We start from the raw sequence: 23,096 nt of genomic DNA on the forward strand, positions 1-23,096 counted from the left end.
TTTGACAAAATCTGTATTGTTAAAAGCGCTATATAAATAAAGGTGACCTGTCTTGAAAGATCAGTGTTTAAGCTGCTTACCCAAATGATACACACACACACACACACACACACACACACACACACACACACACACACTCATATTATAGATATATATATATATATATATATATATATATATATATATATATATATATATATATATATATATATATATATATATATATATATTCAAGAGATAATTCAATGGCTGATTGGAGCACCAAAATATAATATTATACTAGCATACTACTCTTACTACCTCAGTTTGGAGACTAGGCCTAGGCAAAAAATGTTTGCTTGACTTGACATTACATTTTATGTGTGCTGAATGAACAATCATAGCAATCATATTAACCACAAATTTTAACAATCTTTTTGGACTCCAAACTTTAGTCTGAGAATACCCCCCATCCCCCTGCTATAGCTGCTTTAAGATATAATTAATTTTGAAGTGATAATTGTGACTTGACTTGTAGCATACTACAGTTATGTAGGTAGCACGCTAGCATTCCATTCTGAACATTGCCAGTCTGAAGTTTGAAGTGTACTTCATTCAGCACGTTTATTTTCATCTAGTTTAGAAAATGAATTGAGTTCTCTTCTGATCCCATTCAAAGATTATAAACCATTATACTAACAAAACTTAAAATGTGAGGCTCAAAGCATTCAGCCATTCATCACTTTATTGTGAAGTAGACCCAACTGGTCTCATACAGACTTGAATACAAACTTTGCAAAAGATAAATAGGACAATTCTGAATCTATTCCACTAACTAAAATTCCAGTTTATTGCAGCGACTACATTTTTTAAAACACCTTAGTTCTATAGCATCCAAGGTAGAGATGGCATAGTGCATAACAGAGCAGATATTTATATATGTACACACATACAATTCACATAGTTCATTTTGACAAACTCTTCAGCATCCACTACAGTCAGTATAGTACACACATTGTCTCTTTTTTTTTTTGCTTATCCATTAATCCACTGAGATGAATGCATTTCTGTTACACGTTTAAACCTTGCAATATTATGTTTTCTCCACTTAATTTGTCTGGTGGAAAATGATTATATCCCCACCTATCAAAAGGGAAAAATAAAGAGCACTGTAGTAAAATATCATAGATCAATCAGACACATCAGTATGCTCTTATCAAGTATTACCTGAAGCATTCTGGATCATCATGTTACACACAAAACAATGTGCTTAAATAGTATCATCCTCCTATTCTATGGATAGATATTATTTTTGAAGGTGTTTATATTAGCAGAACCGTTGACAACATGCCAGTAGTAGCAATTTAGATTATTCATTCAATATGATTATTCATTCAATGTCAAATCAAAACAAAAACAAAGAACTTTTGACATAATGACAGTACATACTGTATATATTAGTGAATATCGCAAGCTCACCACCTCACAAATAACAGAACACAATACAGATCAAAGAAAATACAGGTTGATAAGAGTCAGTCAATCTTTTGTAATGAACAGGTCAGTACAATATGATGTTGATTGCACAGTTATCATATCAGAGCATCTCTACAGATATTATATACACTGTCTCTCTGCTGTCCATCATGATGGTTTGTGATTGGACATTTAATATTGGATATTTCAAAAATCTGTCATCTTATTCAGTTTATATGCCAGTTCATAAAAATGTTTCTCAAAATTAGTAACCAGTCATGCCCTAAAGCTTTTGATAAATGTGGTAAAGTAAACATATAATGTCAAGATAATACTGCAATGAAGAAAAAGTGATCAAACAAGGCAACAATAACTTGTCTACTGGTGCAAAAATGACAAAATTGCCTTCAAGTGCTTTTAGTACGGAAAACCAAACCACTGTCATCATGTTGTCATTTATAGACAAAATGCACTCAAATTCATGTTTGTTTGGGATAAACATGTTTTAACAGCAGACCAGCACTGGATGAATTATTTTTAGCCTGTCCATGACCATGGTTCATAAAACGAGGAGGGTTGCACATGCTTCATTTGGCTGTCAGACATTGGCTGTGACATCAGAGCTAAGAGACCTGCTCTTGAACAGGATGCACTTTAGTGGCAAAGCTACATAAAAATGGTGCTCTGTGAAAAGCGGTTGTCGTTATGTATCAATTAGCTTAACCACAACATTATAAAGCTGAAACATCTGGGATGGAATTGTATTTTGCATAATTTCTTGTTCAGTGATTTGTGTTTGATCCATACTTGGACCCTATGGAGTCATCAAGATGTCCGGATATCATGCAAATGGGTTTCCAAATGGGTCTCTGAAAGGATCTAAGCCCACTGTCTTTATGGGAGGTGCACTCTGTAAAGGTCAAAAGAAAAAAGAAACATAAATATAAAAGAAAAATTAAGAAGAAGAAAAAGAACAAACATAATCATTCTTGAGGCTTTTAGAAAAACTCAAAATAATGTTATTGTTTGATAAAATGTTTCATAATATCTTATAAGGATGCACATATACATACAGTTGCAGGTACAGATGTGCCAAACAGATTTTTTCCAACAGAGTTGTCGAATGGGTTCTGGCCTCCAATCTTTAGTTCATCTGAAATCAAATACAAACTTTTATTTCAGCTAGTTGTCAAAGCAACATTTCTAATTTTAAACAAGTTTAACTTGATGTACTAAAATAATGAAAAAAAAATCTATATATAAACAGACTTTAATAAACTAACAAAAATAACTAAAAAACAACAAAATTACTAAAACTTAAAAAATAAAATAACAAAAAACAACAAAATTACTAAAACTTAAAAAATAAAATTTAATAGAATAAAAACAGAAATCTAAAAATTAATTCAAACTATTATATGACACAAATATATCACTGGTTAATGGTCACATGACATGCATGTAAACGCAATCTTTTTTGTTGTGATATCATTGCAGTCCACATCACATTCACACTGTGTTTTTAGGAACAGAATAATAATAAATGTATTGTATGCATATTATTTTTTAACTCTAATTCTAAAAAATAAAGATACTGTATAACCTATTTCTGAAAACTGTTGAAAATGAAATAAAGTGATCCTGGTGTATGCTGCATTCCCAAATGCACATTATGAGCAACTCTAAATGACATCAGATGCAGAGGTGAATTTCATGCCATTGTCATGTAATTGTTAAAACAGCTGAGATTTTAATTACTAACACATTCATATCTGCTCACCTTTCCTCGCTGGCACGTTTGGTGGCTTAGCCATCTGGAAATCCTTAAACATGTCCTTGATATCTCTCTTCTCCTTTTCTCCCAGAGGATCCAGGTCAACAAAAGCATTACTGTCCACTTTTGGAGCTTCTTTGGTGGCTACTGCCCGAGGTGGAACCAGTGGAGGGAGACTGGAGCTCTGCTGTCCATCGGGCACAAGGCTGGGTGGAAATATGCCTGTCTGGAAGGGGTTCCCCAGGGCTGAATGAGGGCTCCAGGATCCATTGCATCCGTTGGAGACTGGGGTGGTGCTCCATGACGGAAGCTGTTGGGTAGCAGTTGAACTCCCAAAACTTCCAGGAATGTTTCCCCAGGCAGGCGCAGGAGAAGTGGAGAAGACAGGTGCTTGATTGAAAGGCTGAGAGACACTGGTGGTGCTGGGGAAGATGGAGGAGAGCGGCTGATTCCACAGAGGAGTGGAGACTGCAGGTGGAGCTTGTAGAGACAACCCTTTTAAAGAAAATATAGTGTTGATAAAAAGAAGATGAACTATTATTATATTCAGTGTTCTACATATGACAAGCATCGAATGGACCATGCACTCCTCTTGATACTAAGAGCCATTATTAATTTCAACACAATGGTATTCACCATATCAGCCCTCATTTTGTGAATTTTATACTACTGTACTTGAGTCTATTTGAATCATGCATATTGCTTATAAATAGTGTAAAGTTTTATTTGTTCACCAAAGTCTATTTTCCCATGTGTTTGCCACTTGCTAGGTATTCATTTTGGACTCTGATGTCAACTTTCAGTGACTTACGCTGCGTTCAAGATTTCCCTGAGAACCTTTGGCCCTGCTAGTGCCGTGCCCTACTGTTTGAGCTACAGTAATATACAGGTATGAACAGAACCACACTCATTCTAGGCTCAAGCTTTCATTTAAATGAGAATCGCTGACATTTTGAAAAAGCATTTTTGGAAGCTCACAAATGTCAAGATATTTATGTATTGTCTCAAACATCTTACCAAGAGCTGTGAGTGTGTCAGTGGAGGAAGGGCTTCTGCTGAACAGACTGACGGAGTTGACAGGGCAGTTCTCAGGTTGAGGAGGTGGTGATTCTGATGGGTTTGGTGGAACAAATGGATCTGTCCCGGGTTTTTCATTGGAAGGGGACTATAAAAGAGAAAACAAAAATAATTATAAAAGAGATTCAACCCATTATCAAACCAAGATGATTAAATAAAAGTAAAAAAAAAAAAAAAAAAAAAAAAAAAAACAGAACACCGATTAAACAAGCATATTGTAACAGATTAAAGGGGTTGAGAATTGAGAAATCAAAATTCCCTTGATCTTTTCATATATAAGAGGTCATTTCATCAGGCTATAAAAACATCCTGTAAGATTCAAAATTTAAGACTTTTTTATTAGTCTAAAATCAGCTTATATTGATGGCAATCTGCCAAAACAGTTTGTAGAATCTACACTTCCACTTTATGATGTAAAAGTGCAGCTAAACACTGCGTCCGCAGAAGAAGATCAATCCCTACTTCTTTACTACTTTAGCCCCGCCCACCGATTCGCACATGTTGTAGGTAAATGACAAGAGCACCACACAAGTGAGAGTAGTAACTGTTTTTATTACGTGATCACTATTGCTTTCTCTGTTAAACAGATCATTTAGTATGTACTTAGTATTGATGCTTTTTTTAAACTAAAACACAGCAGCTGTGAAGGATGTAGACTGTCAAACATACACAACAGTTAGCCAATTATATCAGTGGGCGTTTACTTCCGAGTCTACAATCTGCCACGCCTATTCAAAAAGAGTGTTTTGATGAGGGGGTCAAAACAGGACAGAAAATAGCCTTTTACTTCTAAATCATTATATTTTTTAGTAAAAAATTTGATATCATTATAACTTGACCTCCGAAAACAACACAAATAAAAAACAACGGCAGTTCATGACACCTTTAAATGAATACTTTTGTTTAGTAATGATGCATTAAAATTATCAAATTACAGTAAATACATTTATAATGGTACAAAAGATGCTTGCTTGAAATAAATGCTGTTGTTTTTAACTTTCTATTCATCAAAGAATGCATAAAACACACACACACACACACACACACACACACACACACACACACACACACACACACACACACACACACACACACACACACACACACACACACACACACACACATATATATATATATATTCACATGTAGCCTAATGTGATGGGAAAGACATTAGCAAATCCATCCTTACCTTATGAGTACAACTCACTGAAGCATTAAAAATGGAGGCAAACAACATTACCAATCATGAAGTGGTGTTAGATATAGATTAGAGAGCTTAAAGAGACACGAAAGGAAGAAAAAAGAAAGCTTTGAGAGGTGAGGTAGAATGTTATTTATCGAATTAAAAAGCAAGAAATAATACAGTGTCATCAATGCAACCTCACCTTTACACTCCTCCTGCCCCTCCCGGCTTTCATGTTGAGTGGTGGAGGGCTTATAATGACCGAATCCTTGGTTTGATTGACAGGTGGCTCTATGCCTCCATTCTCATGTTTCACACCATTCTGCACCGGCTGCATTTTCTCTGAACCTCCCACAAAGGGATTAGGGATCGCTTTCCCATGTCCATTCTGCTCTTGAACTGGGACAGTATTCTGAGTCCAGCTAGTGGCTTCTGCAGCTCTGCCATCTAAAGGCCAATGGCCATTACTGAGAGCATGGATGATTGTCCTGCTGGAGAGTTGGTCAAACTGCTGGCCTAAGTAGTCAGAGTCACCATTCTTAGGACCACCATTAAACAAGTTATTAGGGTTGTGGTTGGCTATGGCAGGGTCATCTCTGATTGATTGATCATCACTTTTGGAAAATGGGTCGTCACTGAATGGGTCATGGATAGGGGCGGGGAAGAAGCTGTGTTGAGAAGAGAAGGGGTTCTCAGGCGAGAGGCTGGATGGGGCTCTGGGGACAGAAGACGAGGTGAAGGGGTTTCCTTTAACACAGTTCTGATTGCTGTCTATCTCAGTGGACAAATCCATCAACAGGATGTTCTCAGATTCCTGAAAGAAGATTTGAGGAGGGAAGAATAAATTCTAAGCGGATGCCAATAATATAGATTAAGTCACGCATGAAGTAAAATAAACTTTAGGTAGATGCTGTGTTCAAGCAATCAGAAATTTTAACAAGATGGGCATGCATGACGTAAGTGTAGGGCTGCCAACCATCCTGTATGATACAGAACTGTTCTGTTTTTAGAGGAAAGAACTGCATTTCATTTTCCACAAAGGATACACTCTGTTCTGAATTTTAGCATGTTATACCCACACAGTTAAGAACAATATTTTCCCATTTGAATCAGTTTTACACAACCATTCAAATGTTTGGGGTTGGTAAGATTTTGGGAGGGAAAAAATCTGAAAAGCTGAATTTATTTAGAAATACAGTAATATTGTGAAATGTTATTACAATTAAAAAAAAACTGTTTTTTCGTTTTTGATCCTGTGATGGTAAAAGCTGAATTTTCAGCATCATTACTCCAGTAATCAGTGTCACATAATACTTCAGGAATCATTCTAATCTGATGATTTGCTGCTCAAGAAACATTTATTAAGCATTTCAGTATTATCTTTGTCGAAAACTTTGGCTTAATATTTTTGTGGAAACATATTTTTCAGGATTCTTTGATGAATAGAAAGATAAAAAACAGAATTTATTTGAAATAGAAATCTTTTTTAAGATTAGAAATGTGACTTTGCACTTTTGAATGGTAGGTTTCATACAAGTAAAAAAAGATCCAAATACTAATTGCAAAAGATGGATGTGAAACCCAGAGAGTTGTGAACTGCCCTAATACTGAAAATGCTACACAGACGCTACATTTGACAGTAAGCAAAGAATCAAGGAAGAATAAAGGGCAGCTACTGCTAGCTTTTCTTTTTTTTTTCTTTAATTGTAAATGGTGAAACCTAAAGACATTTGTCCATTATCTTCCGCTACTGAAGTTGGCAACCCTGCTTAACTGTTTTTCCCCAAAATACCATGCTTTCGACAACACGGGTTGAATAATGGATGACTTAAAATGAATGAATACACTTGACAGTATATGCACACATTACCTGAACTTGTTCTCTCACAGTGATCGCAGTGTTAGAAGTTAGAAGAATAAGACTCTGCATCAACACCACTTATGAAAAGTTCAACATGAAAGTAAACTCTAAGCAGAAGATGAGGGACTACGGAAAGACTCATTCTTTTTGTGGAAACTCATATATATTTTACATGTAACCTATTTAACACTTTCAAGGGGCTGAGAATTGAGGCAAAAACAGCCTCATACAGCTTTTAAACTCTTCTAAAGTGCAGTGTCTTTAAACAACTGAGCCTTGTTGAGTTTTTAGTGCTTGTTATTTTCGTTGGCCTGAACATAGTCCTTCTACTCCCCATGACGGCATTTTCTTCATTTGAGGTCAATCAAGCACCAAAGACTAAACAAGGACTATAGCAGGATATGAGACTTGTCTGAATGCCGCTAGTCTCTTTCAAACAGTGTAATGTCTCATTTGGATAATGTTGCTTTGGTCTGGTGTATAATAGATTTCCGTGGAAATAACATTAATAATGTTAGTGTGTCTTTTTGTGTTAATAAAACACAGTGTTACCGTCAATACAATCCATTAATAAACAAAACTGGAGTGAAAAAGCCTCACATTCAGTCTGAATGTGACATGTGTGACTCATTCTTGCCCAACAGTCTTACCGAGGGAGAGTTTAAGTCAGGTGGGGTCGACATGTCTCCAAACAAGTCCAGCTGTTCGACGCCCTGCAGCACAGAGTTGAAAAAGGAAAAACAAGATTCAGACCAGATTATGGAAGCCAAACAGAGTCAGAGTAACCAAAACACCTAAGAGAAGCGCTATTCATACTGTGGGCAGATGAATAGGAGGAAATGAGCAATGAAGAGAATGAGGAGAATTGTGTTTTTGTTTTTTTTTCCAAAGACTTTGAGTGAAAGGAGAATGGCCAGAGCTGCTATGTGATGCGTCTCAGTTATTTCCTGTCTGCTAACTTCATTAGCTTCCACCCCCTGAGGAGACTAGTTTAGGTGCTGTGTGCAAATGGTGAACAACAACATGAAGACAACCCAGCAGGGGGCTTTAGGAACTGAGCCAGAGGGACACAACTCTACTGCTAACTCTGCCTTCAGGTTGGAGACCACTAACAAAATACTTCCACTGTTGTTTTGCAAGATCAGAACCATTTGGTAAAAAACCATACCACAATAAATCACACTTACTTTTCTGTCATTGTCTGAACCTTCACTGCCATTCTGTTGAAGTAATATTGACAGAAATTGAGATATAGTTGCACTGGCAAAAATATACAGTATGATATGAACATTTGGCAGCTGAAGCTTTTAATGTCTCAATACTTACTTCCATCACTTTATTATTTTCATCCTAAAGAGAAAACAAGGTCTGATTAGTAGGTCAGAATAAAAAATGACAAAACATGATAAAAGCAATATCAATACACAAGACAGACTAAAGCACAGCTGAACAGAAATGTTTTCAGTCTTCATGTTATGTCTGAGAGACGAATGCGTTATAAATTTACATAAAGTCTATAACAATGTTTGATAATGCAGGTTGTGGTGATACATACTATATACTACCTTTCAAAGGTTTGAGGTTGGTAAGATTTTTGAGGAAAGATGTTTCTTATGCTTAGCAAAGCGGCATTAATTAGACCAAAAATACAGTAAAAACAGTAATAATGTGAGATATTATTACAATTTAAAGTATGTTTTCTATGCATATATATTTAAAATATAATTTATTCTTGTTATGGCAAAACCAAATGTTGTTCATCAGCTATTACCTCAGTCTGCAGTGCCATGATTCTTCCGAAATCATTCTAATATGCTGATTTGGTGTTCAAATAAAATGTCTTATTATTTTCAATAATGAATAATATTCTTTGAATGGAAAGAAATTTTCAAAAGAACAGCATTTAAATAGAAATCCTTGCATAATTATAGATGTCTTTACTGTAACTTTTGATCAATTTAATGCATCCTTGCTTAAAAAAAGTAAAAAAAAAAACAGTATTTTTTTAAACAGTAGCATACAAAACTTGTTGCTACATTTGATGATCGCCTGCGTGTACTGTAAATGTTTCTCAGCAGCTCATACAGCCTAAAATCATCTAAGAATCATTTTAAGAGGTCCTGCACCTTCTTTGAACCCTCAACTTCTTTTTTCTTCATATTAAAGATTAGCTGGAAAAGATCCTTCAGGTCAATGACAAGAGGCTCCGCCTGAGTGAAAACACAAACAGTGTGTTAAAAGGCATGCTTCCTGCCGGTTTATGGGTGAATGTTTTTAAGTGGGGGGAATGGTTTTTCAGAACAAGTTTGTCTGTATGTGCCTAAGGCATAAGAGTGTGAGGAAGGAAAGAGCTTTGCTCAATAAAATCTCACTGGACCTGCTGTGCAGTTTTAATGGCGAAGAACTGGTGCTGGCCTTCCGCACCGCACACATAGCCAAACGCTCTGTTGTCAGTGACATCCCGAGCGATGAAGGAGATCTTATTTACTGCGTGCTCCAGTAATGTTGCCTGGAGAAGTCAAAACAAAATAACAATGAATACTGTTGGCTTTTAAATGATGTTTCTGTTGAAGAGTTTATACTAGAGTAAGTGAGAAGAACGCACCCCTGTTTTCTCATCAGTAACAGTGATTCCTGAGAGAGAAATGTTCACCCAGACTCTCTGCTTGTGTTTGCCCTGAGAGCGAGCCGCCACCGCCTTGCCCTGTGATCACAGAGAAAAAAGACAAATTAATGATTCATAAACAATATTTTGACTACTTGATTCTGGATGTAGTCAGTATCCTGCTAAAAAATGTCTGTCAACATGCATGCATGCTCAACCTTACACTGACCTTTAGTTTCATCATGGAGTCTTGGCTCATTTTGTCTCCTCTTGCTTCAGGCACATCATCTACACCAATCAGCTTGGCTTTGTAGCGAACTCCATTACCTTTGAACCTGGCAAGGAGGAACTCATCTGTTTTCTCTGGGCTCGCTACAGCTGAGAAGAGGAGATAAAGAAAGATGATAATCGAAAACAAAATGTAGTACCGTGCGAATTAAAATTATTTCATTTAATCATTAGTACAGTGTGTGTTGGCATGTATTAAAGGAGAAAGAATGTAATGCTTTTTAATTAAAAAGCTTATTAAAATAGTTCAACTGCAGTGACACAGATCACCATAAACAGATACTCTATAAATGACCTTTTAGAGAGATTGAGACAATTGATATTTATACTTAGTTATGTTAATTCCGAACCAGAGATATGAATACCATAGAAGGTACCTGGACAGATTTTGATTTAGCTTTGTTAAACCTATAAAAAAAGAGGCTTACAAATATTAGGGCTGTTAATAAAGTAAATTTTTATTTATTTTTTTCAATTGTATGTTTTAAGAAAACACACATTTATCTGTTTTAAGAAAAGAAAAATACATGTGCATATATTTTATTAAATGTGCAAATATACACTACAATTCAAAAAACCTTTTTTTTTTTTTTGCTGTTCTTTTGAACTTTCTATTCATCATCCAGAATTCAAAAACTAGCATCATGGTTCCCACAGAAATATTTAGCAGCACAGCTGTTTTCAAAAATAATAATAATATGAAGTTTTTTTTAGCACCAAAACTGTACATGTCTTGGATAGGTTTATCCTTTTGAAAAGAGCTGAAAAAAGCAGGTTCTTCACTCATCCATGAAACCACTAATTAAGTGTCCTTTCTGTAGTGCAGGACTAGCCCCTGTCATTTAACCTTTTTAAAATACTTCTCCATGTAATTAACTGATTACAGTTTACAGCTGTCCTCACAAATCCAGCTGTCATTCAAAACAAAAGCATCTAAAATGGGAATGAATAGCGCAGTGCAGAATCATTTATGAAATCCTCTATTCTTAGAGGAATGAGAAACGATTCAGCGACATAATTACAGGTGTCACTGGGACTGATTGATGCCATTCGGAAGGAACTGATGGTACCAGCTGTCTGAGAGACAGAGTTATCTCTAGCAGCTCTGAATCTCAGTCTGAATGTTATTCAATCACTGGAAATGTCAGCAAGTTAGCCAGACGCTCATCAAAATATGTGCGATTGCTCAATTGCGCAAAAAGATCTGAAGGAGGCTGATTAAAATGAACACAAAGTGCGTCAGAGCGCTGCTGATATGCTGATCATGGAAATTTATCGGGTTCCTCCCAATGCATGTTTTAATATACTGTCTGTCTGGCCACATTCTAGCCCTGAAATAGTGTTGTTTTGAATATGCGCCACATAATTTGCACATTATTAGTTTGAGAATTCATATCAGTCCTTCTTCCTCGGAAGCAACTCCTCTCCTCTTCATTGAGTCTTTTCATTATCATCTAACTCAACTTGCCTTTTGATTCTCTGGACTTTTTGCCATTATATTTTGTCTGTCTGCACTGTGTCTCAGTTCAAAACCAGAGCTCAGCTGACTATGTGGCGATGTCCCCTTTTGGCAAGTGGCGCTGCTGAGATGGCAGAGGCGGAGAAAGAGGGAGTAAGCCAGACACAGAGAAACAAAAAGAAACTGAGAGAGAACAGCCTGGCGGAGGCCCAGACCTCATGCCTTCTGTGGCCAAGCTGAGGGACAGCATTGACATTCATCCCATGCAGGAACTCTACAGGCTTGAGGTTTCTGCTCTACGACTCCCAACCAACATGAACATATAATACCTGTAAATATGTGCTTGCTTTAAATAGACACTAAAATAGATTGTTCTTTAAGAGTTCTTTACATGTAACAACAGTTCTATTTAGAACCATATCATACTGAAGAACACTGAAATGGTACTGAAATGGTACACTCAAATGGATGAAACACTGTAACTCTAAACTCATTTGTGTATTTCAGATGCTTTCGCATTTCACATCCTCATCATCTGCAAAAAGAAATTGCCACTCAGTTACACCAAAATACACACATAGTGATGGACTTAAAGGCAAATTCCATTGAAAAATGGTGTATTGCTCACAAATGAGCCGGATCATGAAGGAAAGCTATGCCATTTTTGTGCCAGTCTAAATCAAAGAGTTTACTTAAAAGCCAAAAACATATCAATCTATAATAAAGTTAAAGATATGAAAGAAAAATAGGCCTATACATAACATGTGGCTGAAAGATCAAATGGCATGTTGCAGCATTATTTTTATGTTTCTATGTCCAACACATGACTATGAAAGACCTCCTTCAACCCCAGATGCACCTCATCACCCAAGTCACTGCTGGCTCCTCAGCGTGAGACTGTGGGAATCATTCTGCTTGTTTTCATGCCTGTGGAAAAGGCTCATAAATAGACATGTTGGAGAGTGTCTTGCAGTTGCAGCTGGAAGGTATTGTGGAAACAGCAACAGGACTGTAATGGAATCCATCACTAGTGTTCTCTGTTGGTATGAATGAGCTAGGCAAGACAAACAATACCTCTGTGCACAAGGTTCCAGCTTAGAAAAATAAATCCAGAGAAATATTGGGTCAAAGAGGCCCCTGGAGCTCTGGACAGAGGATTGTAAGTTTCTGCAGGTGGCTGTTCGCCAACTTTGCACTGCGCTCCACGACATGTCAAGGAATCTCCAATAGTCCTCTTCAAATAGTCATCTTGGTGCCTTATTGTACCAGAAAGACCTTCATTTGTCAACTGTAATCACTAGTTTATAAACATATTGCATAATCATCATGCTACTACTGCATCAGCTTTGCATTTAAGTACCAAAAAAGTGATTCAGATTAGGTTTAAATAGAGAATGTCTGATCTAACATCCAAAATTTGCTGAAAATATGCTAAAGTAATGAGAATGCAGAAAACATGGTGCTTGAATTTTGTATTACAAGATTTTGTAATTTGCTTTTACCATTGCATGCAGGCTGCAAACAAGCACAATGTTTCTAACTGTGCTCTATAGAAGGGAAAAAGTAATATATTCAAATAGATAAGTTAAACTGGCACATCTAAGATGAGGACATCAAAATATATTCAAATATTAAAATGTCAAAAAGGCTTAAAAGCAATTTCATGTGAAACTAATAAAAAGCCCACCCATGCTTAAAATTCCACAACAAAAAAATAACAACTGAAACCTTCCAAAGAAAGCTAATATTTTTTAATAAACTGATCAATTTAGGTTAACACATTAAACTATTAAATCATTTTTATCTGTTTCCAACTGTACAGCCAGAGAACAATATGGCAAATCGTTTGGATTCCAGACTGAACCATAAATCATGGATGTAATCTCAAAATGGTTTTCTTAACCAGCTCTTAAATTCATGTAAATTCTCAGATCAAATCTCCAAAACAAGCTGCCTTTTCATTTAAGGAGGTGGCAAGTACAATAGAAGTATTTTCAGGTTTCAAAACTCTTATGAGGGCTTAGATTTACCTCAGGTTCATTACATGTTTGTTGTGGGTTTTTCTAGGTGCACTGGGGACGTGGACGCTAGCTCACACACTCACACACAGCAAGAGACTCACAGTAAACCTCAGCGGGACACTCACTATACCACTAATGATGTGCTAGCAGACACAAGTAGGTCAACAAAGACATCTACTAAGATTTTGTACTTTCTTATAACAATACATTACATATCATCTTATAATGGCGAAGTTTCAATCAGGAACTACCAATTAAATAAAATGAAAAAAAAAAAAGATTGCAGCCTTTTAAACAATGATTGGCAAAGCTGTGCTTGAGAAAAAATGATGTAAAAGTATTTGAACCATTTGCATTTGAACCGTTTGAACCCAAGGTCTGGACTTAACAGAGCAAGATACTGAGATGTGCCAAGTGAAGCCCCCTGCCCTGTCACATACCCTTTTTCTTTTCTTTTTTGGAGGGTGTCTTGAAAGGTGCCTGCTCGACCGGGGGTGTGCTGGATTCCACTTCTGCAGACATGTTTGGAGGCCAGCCTCGTGCAAAACAAGTGTGAAGACAGGATCAGTTGAAGCACTCTTGCTCTCCTCTCTGCAGTGTGTGCACCACAGCTTAACTCAGCAGTGGACCATGCTCAGCTGTGCCCGCACTGAAGAGGAAAGAAAGTGAGAGAGAAATCAAAACAGGAAACAGATTTAGTAGCTTTTAGAAGTCCTCAGTAGCTTAGTAGCTATTTGCTACTAGGATGAAACATTTAGGAGGCAGGTTACATTTTCAGCTGTCAAATATCAATGATTTAAATTATATAATCTAGTTTGTGTTGTTGTATTAAGTGTAAATTCATTGATGATGGATGCATATAGTGATTCTGATTACATTTGTATCATAACTTGCACGCACTCTTATGATATATCTGATGAAAATGCATATGAACACACACACATTTTCCCATACATGTTAGTCACAGCCTGTATTGCTGAGACAAGCATTATAGCATGACAACACTATAGCTGATAATGAATTCAATGTCGGAAGTTGGTGAATTTTTTTAGCGTGTGCTGATCACTTGCTTTCTGAACTCATACTGGTTAGGTAATGTGCTTACCAGCCCTGGTTTCATTCCAGCGAACTGAATAAATACACAGGGAATACTATTAATCAAAGTAGCTGTGCTTAAGCAGAAGCTGAATAAACACACTGGACTCTAGAGCATTTAGCTGTGGTGACTGCACTGTTCAGCCTTAAATACTCTCCACTCGCTGCCTTTAACGCACCATGTGATTCATGTTCTGAATTCATTCAGATAACTGGCTCTCCTATAGACTTATCTGAGGTGATAGGTCACCGAGGCATTTTTGTATTCTCTAACCTGTCCTTTCTTGGCATATCCATTACAGGACCACAGTCTCCTGCTGTCTCTGCACTGCAATTATCCTGCCCTGCACCCAAAGACAGGAAGTCAGAGCTTCCCTTCCATCTGGGATCTATTCATTCTCCACTTTCTTCATAACACAGACTGGCTATTTTTGAACATTTGTTTTCAATCAAAAAAAAAAAAAAAATTCCAAGCTGCTCATACATAAAAAAATATTTAGGATGTTTTTACCCTCATCTATCCACTGACTCAATCTGCCTATAAATATACAGGCTCCAACACTTTTCCTTGAAACATCCTTCCTGTGGAACATTCAACACAATGCTGAAATAATGTTATGTAATTAAAAACTAATTAGAATGTTAATATCATCTACAGATTAACCATAAAATCCTTATTAACCTTCTCAAACTATTAAAACAAACTATTTTCTTTCTTTTTTTTTAAGAAAAGCTAAACAAATAAAATGTAAACATTAGATGAAAATTTAAACTAAAGGAAAATTAGAAATGTCGCCTAAGCAAATACATGAACTAAGTTGAAGCACTAAATAAAGCACTAAAAATTACACAAATTAAGCACTTTATTAAAAATGTGACTAAAATGAAAAACTTAAAAATATAAAATTCAATAAATATAAATAAATTAAAAGTGGTCATTTATTAATCAAAGTTCCAATTAAATTTCTAAAATAGTCTACCTTCATTTTCTTGTAATCAAATTTGTTATTTAGTCCAACTCAAAATGGTATGCTTTGTGTCTCACCAGCTATAAATAGCTCCTAACCCATAATCAGCTTCACCTCTCACACTGGCGACCCTCATGTGACCCCAGACTTCTTGCTGGTCATCTATAACTAGTGAGCAGATTCTATTATAAGAGTACAGAGTACCAGCTGCTCTTCCTCTGAAAGACAGCTGCTGGCAACTCATGGTAGACAGAGCAAACATGGCATAAAACATCCACAAATGCAGTGTCCTTCCCTTATTCCTGGCAAAAAGGAAGAATGGAAAAAAGGAAGAATGTGTCATGCTGGTGACCTATTAAGATGTCCTAGACAGGAATAAATTCTTGGTCTCTATCTAGCTGACACCCTGATACTATTAAGTCTACAACAACAGACTTGAGAAAACATACTGTGTTTATATCTAGCACACAGCCACTGTTAGCAGGGCACACCTAAATAACAATTCAAATCCCAGATTGCAAGAACCACATTTACATCCATACACATTTAGGTAATTTGGTCGATAGAGAGTACAAAGATATCTTTAAAACGCCATTATCTTAGCATTATCAATTTATGAGCACTAAATTCCTGGAAGGATTTCTAAACCATTCAGTACTGAATTCATTCAGGTGTTCAAAGGTGAGTAGTAACAGAAACTGACACAGCTGAAAGAGACTGACACGGTGCATCAAAGACAAGTGATGGTTCATTGTAGTAAACAAGTAATTCTGACTGAAAACTAGAGTAATGGCTACTGAAAATTCAGCTTTGTCATCACAGAAATACATTTTAAAAGATATTAAAACAGAACAAAATCTGAGTGGATGGTCTGTGCTTTAAGCTACTGTGAAATGACTGTAGATAAATACTGCAGAATCTGAAGTGGCAAGTTGCTACGTTACGTTAACAGCAAATAACATAGTTAGGCTAATGATCTATACTACAGTTTGGGGTAGATTTTCCCCCCATGTTTTTGAAAGAAGCCTCTTATGCTCACCAAGACTGCATTTATTTGATGAAAAATACAGTAAAAATTGTTATAAAAATTGTTACATTTTAACGTATTTCTGTGATGGCAAAGCTAAATTTTCTGCAGCCATTACTCAAGTTTTCAGTGTCACATGATCCTTAAGAAATAAAAAAAGCATATATTTTAAATACACAATTTTGTAACAATGCGAAAGTCTTGGTTTCTTGCTTAAAAAAATAGTAATTTCTCAAATAACACCCCAAACTTAATGATTTTACTGACCACAAGATTTTGATCAGTGTATATTACTTTTACTAAGAGTATAGTTATTTACAAATTTATTTCACTGTAATAATTATAATTAATAACATTAATAATAAAACACATCCATTTCACTCAACATGCTTTAATAAATCGCACAGTGCGAAAAGCTTTAAAAAGCAAAAGTTGTCATTGTTTATAGTTTCAGCTCATTTTTGGAGCTTGTCCAATGTACAGAAACCCAGTACACAGGAAACATAAGAGAAAAATGTAAACGTGTGCAGGAATTAGTGCATTGTAATAGACAGACCTCCCACTAGTGCAGTGTTTTGTTTTGTTTTGTTTGCTTTGTACACAAGCAAAACCTCGTAATGTGTTACATCTGAAAAATAAATGTGACATTTAATTACAAAAACATATTATCCATTACCACTTCATAAACTGTGGTCTAAATTCTTCAAAAAGTCTCATTTTACAATGACTACATGGTCTCAAGCACAGAATTGGGCCGTTTTGTCTAAACAGACAATTCATGCTCTTCTGCTAGCCAGTAAAACTCAGTGAACTCTATCTTCCATCCAACCATATGGTCACCATATGAGGCATAAGTTGTTGTACAGTATATGGGCTCTTGTACCTTTAAAACATTTTTTGCACTCTTCCTCGCATGACTTTAGTACTTCCTGGTCAAAGTGCAAGAAAAACATCAATAGTTGCACTTTCTCGCTGGTCTGTCCATTTTCTCCTCCCTGGCATCTCAGCGGGTCTTAAGCACTGGAGCCGGAGAGGACTAAGAATGGGTATATAAACACCATCTTTCCTCTTCCCTGTCCCCGGCCCCAAGGCTGTCGCTTAACATAAGCTATAGAGTATGCGTAAATATCCCCATGAAAAAAAGGAAAGCCAAGACACATCCTCCCCAGCTCAATGCCAAGAATCTCAGAGCTCTGAGGTAAACACACTGGACAGACAAAATCTCCAGGGGTGTGTTGTCAGTTGTCAACAGGACACTGGATAACTAGAAGGAACACACAGTGTACCAGGAACAAAGACCCGATTATACTCATGCCACATGCAGGACCGATCAATGTATTTAATGGCCTCAAAACACATCCACATTTAAGACTCCTTCAGTAACTGGCTGAGGCTAATGAACTGTTTGAGAATGGAGATCAGAGAAGAAGCTGGAGGCTGCTGAGGTGATAATGATATTGATTCTTGTAACATTTTGCAATTCAAATGTAACGTGCCTAGCCAATTATTGTATGACCCTTATGGCTTTGGATTGTGAGGGTTGCTATGACAACCGTTGACAGGTATGGGCAACTCTTTTCATAGTGCTGCACTCGCAGGCTGGCTTTGCACAGCAAACACACAATCCATCATCCAAGACACATAATCAAACAAAATGAGGGCAAAGCACACGGTACACACAAAGCTCGGAAGACAAGTTAAACAATTACAATTCACTTTGCAAAAAAGCAGCACAAATGTTTTCAACACTGCTAATAATAGATGTTTCTTGAACAGCAAATCAGCATATTAGACTGATTCATGAAGGATCGTGTGACATTGAAGACTGGAGTAATGGCTGCTGCAAATTCAGTAATTACATCACAGGATTAAATTGTATTTCATAATATTAATACATAATTTTTACTGCATTTTTGCTAATAAATGCAGCCTCGATTAATGTATAAACCAATCTATTTCACATACAGTATACAGTATAAAAGTCTATTAACAGTAGTCTATTAACATTAAAAATTCAGCTACATTTATATTTATCAATTTATACTTATAAATCGGAATATTAATCCAAACCTGAAAGCAATAAATTAGTGCAACTGTACCAAATTCCAGTTGAGTTCTAGAATAGTACAATGTTATTGTACTTCAGGCTAGATACGTTAACTTGTGCTTCAAATAGCACAGCAGAAGGAGACCAAACCCACTCCTAAAGTCTTGTAGAATGATATTCATAGACATCTAGTCAGACTGCCCCTCGTTAAACCTCTGGGGTCCTCAAAGTGTAACCGTACTACTAAGGCATACCCTGTACGTTGATTTCTCAAAATGAAGGCTGAAAATGTCATGCAGGCTTTCTCACAGGAAATCATTATACAGTTAATCTTCTCAGCATGAGGGCCCATGATAAGTAGAGGTTTTTATAAGTAAAAACATTTAAAAAGCACAGTAACCCATAATTTTAGCTCTATGCTTGTGTGGTCGTTCAGGTGTTCCAGAACTGCTACAAAAGAAGCATTAAAACGTCTGGTGTACAAACACTGCCTAGCCCATAACACTATAACTAGGTTCATCTAGTGACAAAACAAACTCTTTATGGAATACCAAGCAAAGGAAATTCCTCTTTTCACACAATAGTTTACTGAAATGAAGACAAACAGTACAGTAAGCCACAGGAGTGTTTAAAAGATACGAAATGAACAGACTAAATACCTGTGTTTTAAACACAAACCTTAGACTCAGGGTACTTACAGAGGATTAAAGTATGTTGTTTGTGAACCTATATTGTATATTTATAGCGGTTTGTAGAAAAGGTGAAATTGAGTACTTCAGTACAGGCAAAAATGCAGCAAAATGTCCTAATGATTTTCAAAGTTTCTGTCCTAAACAAGAAGGACAAGGAGAGTTTGTCCTGTCATGGGTCAAAGTCCCTTCTGATAAGCCGAAAGATGGACAGTGTCATTGTAAAAGTTGATTCTAGGGAGAAATCTACACTTTATTTATCAGAGACCATCTAGGAAAGAAAGAAAATGGGTTTATAGCCAGATAAGAAAGCGTTTGATTCCTGCATTATCTGAGAGGATAAAATGGGACCGCCACACATTTAAAAAGATAGTTCACCCCAAAAAACTTAAATTCTATCATGTACTCATCCTTATGTCATTCCAAACCTGAATGACTTTCTTCTATGGAACACAAAAAAAAAAAAAATAATATCAAATATATCATATATTTGGAGGCTGTAACTTCTGTATATAGATCATACAGAAAATCGTCTGATCCCGGTCCCTGGCCGGTTGATCGGTGCATCTCTTAAATATATCTAATAAATACACAGTTTTTTTTATTTTGGGTGGACTATCCCTTTAAGTGTGTGGAGGTTAAGTGTTATCTCAGCAGATAATGTTGAAAGCAAAGGTTTCCACATCTGGCCCTAAACCACTTTTTCTTTCCTTACAGGTATAAAGGAAAAATCCCAATTTCATTCCTTTTTTTTTTTTTGAGGGGGAAAGTGCAGTACAAACAAACACTTGGGGCAAAGGTCACTTACCTCAGCATGTGGCCACTACAGTAAAATACTACTCTAAACATAAAAGAGCTGCCATGACTTCTCTGCTGACCTATATATGTCCACAATGAAATGCAATAGCAGTCCCTTTTGTCTAATAAAATTTCACAGAGGCAGGAAAAGACAGCAGAGTTAGTGGAGAAGAGTCTTATTGAAGTCCAAAGTGATGGAAAGTTGCCTTTGTTTCTCTCTTTTCTGGACGACTTTCTCCGCTGAAATATGTTGGTCTTTTTATGAAAAGAGAGGGAAGAGGGTGAAGGTGCTGGATAGCATTTAAAGAGTTCAGAATGAGGGACAGAAGAGAAAACTATGTTGAGTGCCAACATCTGGTTCCAATAAAACAGCACACACATCGTACCAACAGGAGAAAGAAGAATGTCTTGATGTGAGTCATACCCAGCATCATTTTTAAACGTAATTCACATTTGAAACTGTTAAAAGAGTTGGCTACTCATCCTTGGTAAAGTCATTTACACATACTTAAGTAAAAGCACATTTGCTGTTTTCAATAAGATTGAAAGCGTCTGCCCATATCCAATGTTAGGAACAAAGATGTTTTCCTTCAAAGCTTCAAATAGGTTTTTATTCTTTTTATTCAACATCGAAGTGAGCTCACTATAAAATTGTTACATGTTCCCTCTACATTTCCAGTTTTGTGAGAGGAACAGGAACGTATTTACTGTGGCATTTCCTCCTCTTAAAGTATTATGGGGGATGGTGAAGCAAAAGAAGATGAAAATGCCATACAGGGAAAGTTAGAAACTGTAGGCCTTACAGTTAAAGTGACTGAAAATTCTCTTGTCCTCTCATCACTCTTACTCTAACACCACATTAAGTTTGCATGTTAAAATTGAGCTTTTCCCAGTCTTGCACTGTCATTAAGAACTACCAGGACTTAATGATATACATTCCCTGGAACTTAGATCATACCTGGAACCAAAAGTAAACAATCACCTAAGCTTGTGTGTCGCTTAAAAAAGCAGGCCATTATTTAAGGTCATAACATAGTATATGAGGACATTATCATCCTTGGGCCTCATGTGATACTGCTGAGAAGTCTAAAAAATTAGGTTTAGAAAATACAAAACTAGCCTACCTTATGAGATTTCACAGTTTAACTTCAGACATGAAGGTGAGGAGGCTGTTTTTAAACTGATATTAAAAGGTTCAAAATGCTGATCATGCTATTGCATGTTTTATTTTATGCCATAAGCTATATCTCATAAATGCATATGAGTGTGGCATCAACATGAAGTTGTCTGACATCGGATGTGGTCACTGTTGATGAATGCAAACATCTGTGAATTTAGGTCAGACCAGCAGCCAACATCAGTGTCGTATCCACCTATTTTTCACTGAATTTAAAATAGAATCGTATAAAATCAACAGGTTCTATCTGCAAAAAGAAATAGACGTAGATTTCATACAGATACCGTATAAACAGGAGGTATATTCCTCATTTTCATAAGACCTGTAAATGCCTGAAGATTCAAGCATGTATCGACGACTCAACGGTAAATGAAACATGCAACACTTCTTCTAGGCACGTTAGAATGTCACATTTGTCTGGTCTGTGAGAATGCATTAGCACGCGTTACTGTGTTAATGTCTTCGGTAATTCCGTGGAAAATCTGTAAAAAGCATACAATACGGCATTGCGAAAGACAATATGAGGACTTTAGACAGTAACAGAGCTCATGCTGCAATGAATGGAAACGGACCGCTATCATTAAAAAATAAATAAAAATGAAATAAAACCCCTAATTATTTTCCCCTCCCGTTCATTCGTTTAAAGCACGAGATCCGTTTCAATAGCTGGCCGAAATAGTCAGGTTTTCTGACACAATAGGCTACTACATTCATTTAGGAAAACGTAATACACACCTACGTTAAGACATTGAGCGGATCCTGGAGCTCGCATACTCCGAACCGGCAGAGAAAACGCGGCTTGACAACAGAGTCGACGCGTGTCCGGTAGTGCAGTAGGTATATTTCCCGGGATATGGGTCTGAGATGTTGACGGTGAAGGTCTTATTCCCGGGATGTTGGCAGCTCTGAGGAATGTGCTCTGATGTTACTGCAGATTCGGTAACTCCCCCTCAAAGTGAAATTTAACCCTCTGAAGACCAGAGACAGACGGCGATCTCCTTGTATTCACTGCATCACACGACACATGATCGTCTCTAATGCGCTCTCACTGGCTGTTTCTATAGTGCATAATTCGTCTTTTATCAACTACTGATTCTTTGTAACTCCCACCTATATTTTTCGCTTGCCTGTGCACTTGTTTTCTTTTCTTTGTAATTTTTGTCTTGATGACAAAATATTCATACTGCAGCTGGACATTACAACACTGCTGTTTCCAGTCAAAGAAATTACGCAATAATTTACCGTCAACAAGCTGTACATGGTGTTCCATGAACAAAATTCAGTCACCTTTAATATGTTTATGTAATTTGATTCATTTCATTAAAAAAATATTTTAAGTAATTTGTTCATGTGTAATAGGCTATTGTAGATTTGTAGATTTTAAAGTGTTTTTAAAAATTTTATAAGATATAGGCCTACATCTTACATTTTGTTTCTCTGTTCTGTATTTTTTGTTATGTGTTATTTATATAGCCTCCTCCCAAAATAATATCTTTAGAATATCATGGAAAATATTAGGCCTATTAGAATGCAATTAATATAATCCTATTATTAAAATATTTATATTATAAA

The 23,096-nt window shown here is 36.4% G+C and overlaps 1 protein-coding gene across 3 annotated transcripts; it reads right to left on the minus strand.

Moving 5' to 3' along the window:
- Positions 1–706: 706 nt before the first annotated feature.
- LOC109086786 (disabled homolog 2-like) lies at positions 707–22,642 on the minus strand. 3 transcript variants are annotated; one of them, XM_042724575.1, is made up of 14 exons: positions 22,260–22,642; positions 14,164–14,372; positions 10,185–10,333; positions 9,956–10,054; positions 9,728–9,859; positions 9,477–9,560; positions 8,677–8,700; positions 8,538–8,570; positions 8,001–8,063; positions 5,692–6,303; positions 4,247–4,394; positions 3,236–3,724; positions 2,529–2,608; positions 707–2,365 (listed from the first exon to the last, which is right to left on the minus strand). In XM_042724575.1, exons 2-14 carry the CDS (start codon positions 14,243–14,245, stop codon positions 2,297–2,299), a joined length of 2,064 nt encoding a protein of 687 aa, XP_042580509.1. In that variant the 5' UTR covers positions 14,246–14,372; positions 22,260–22,642; the 3' UTR covers positions 707–2,296. The 3 variants fall into 3 exon arrangements, with proteins under 3 accessions (XP_042580509.1, XP_042580507.1, XP_042580506.1); XM_042724573.1 differs by having other exon boundaries at positions 3,236–3,727; positions 22,264–22,640; XM_042724572.1 differs by having other exon boundaries at positions 3,236–3,727; positions 22,260–22,639.
- Positions 22,643–23,096: the final 454 nt, after the last annotated feature.

Source organism: Cyprinus carpio, chromosome B5 (genome assembly GCF_018340385.1).
Source record: "Cyprinus carpio isolate SPL01 chromosome B5, ASM1834038v1, whole genome shotgun sequence".
NCBI lineage: Eukaryota > Metazoa > Chordata > Actinopteri > Cypriniformes > Cyprinidae > Cyprinus > Cyprinus carpio.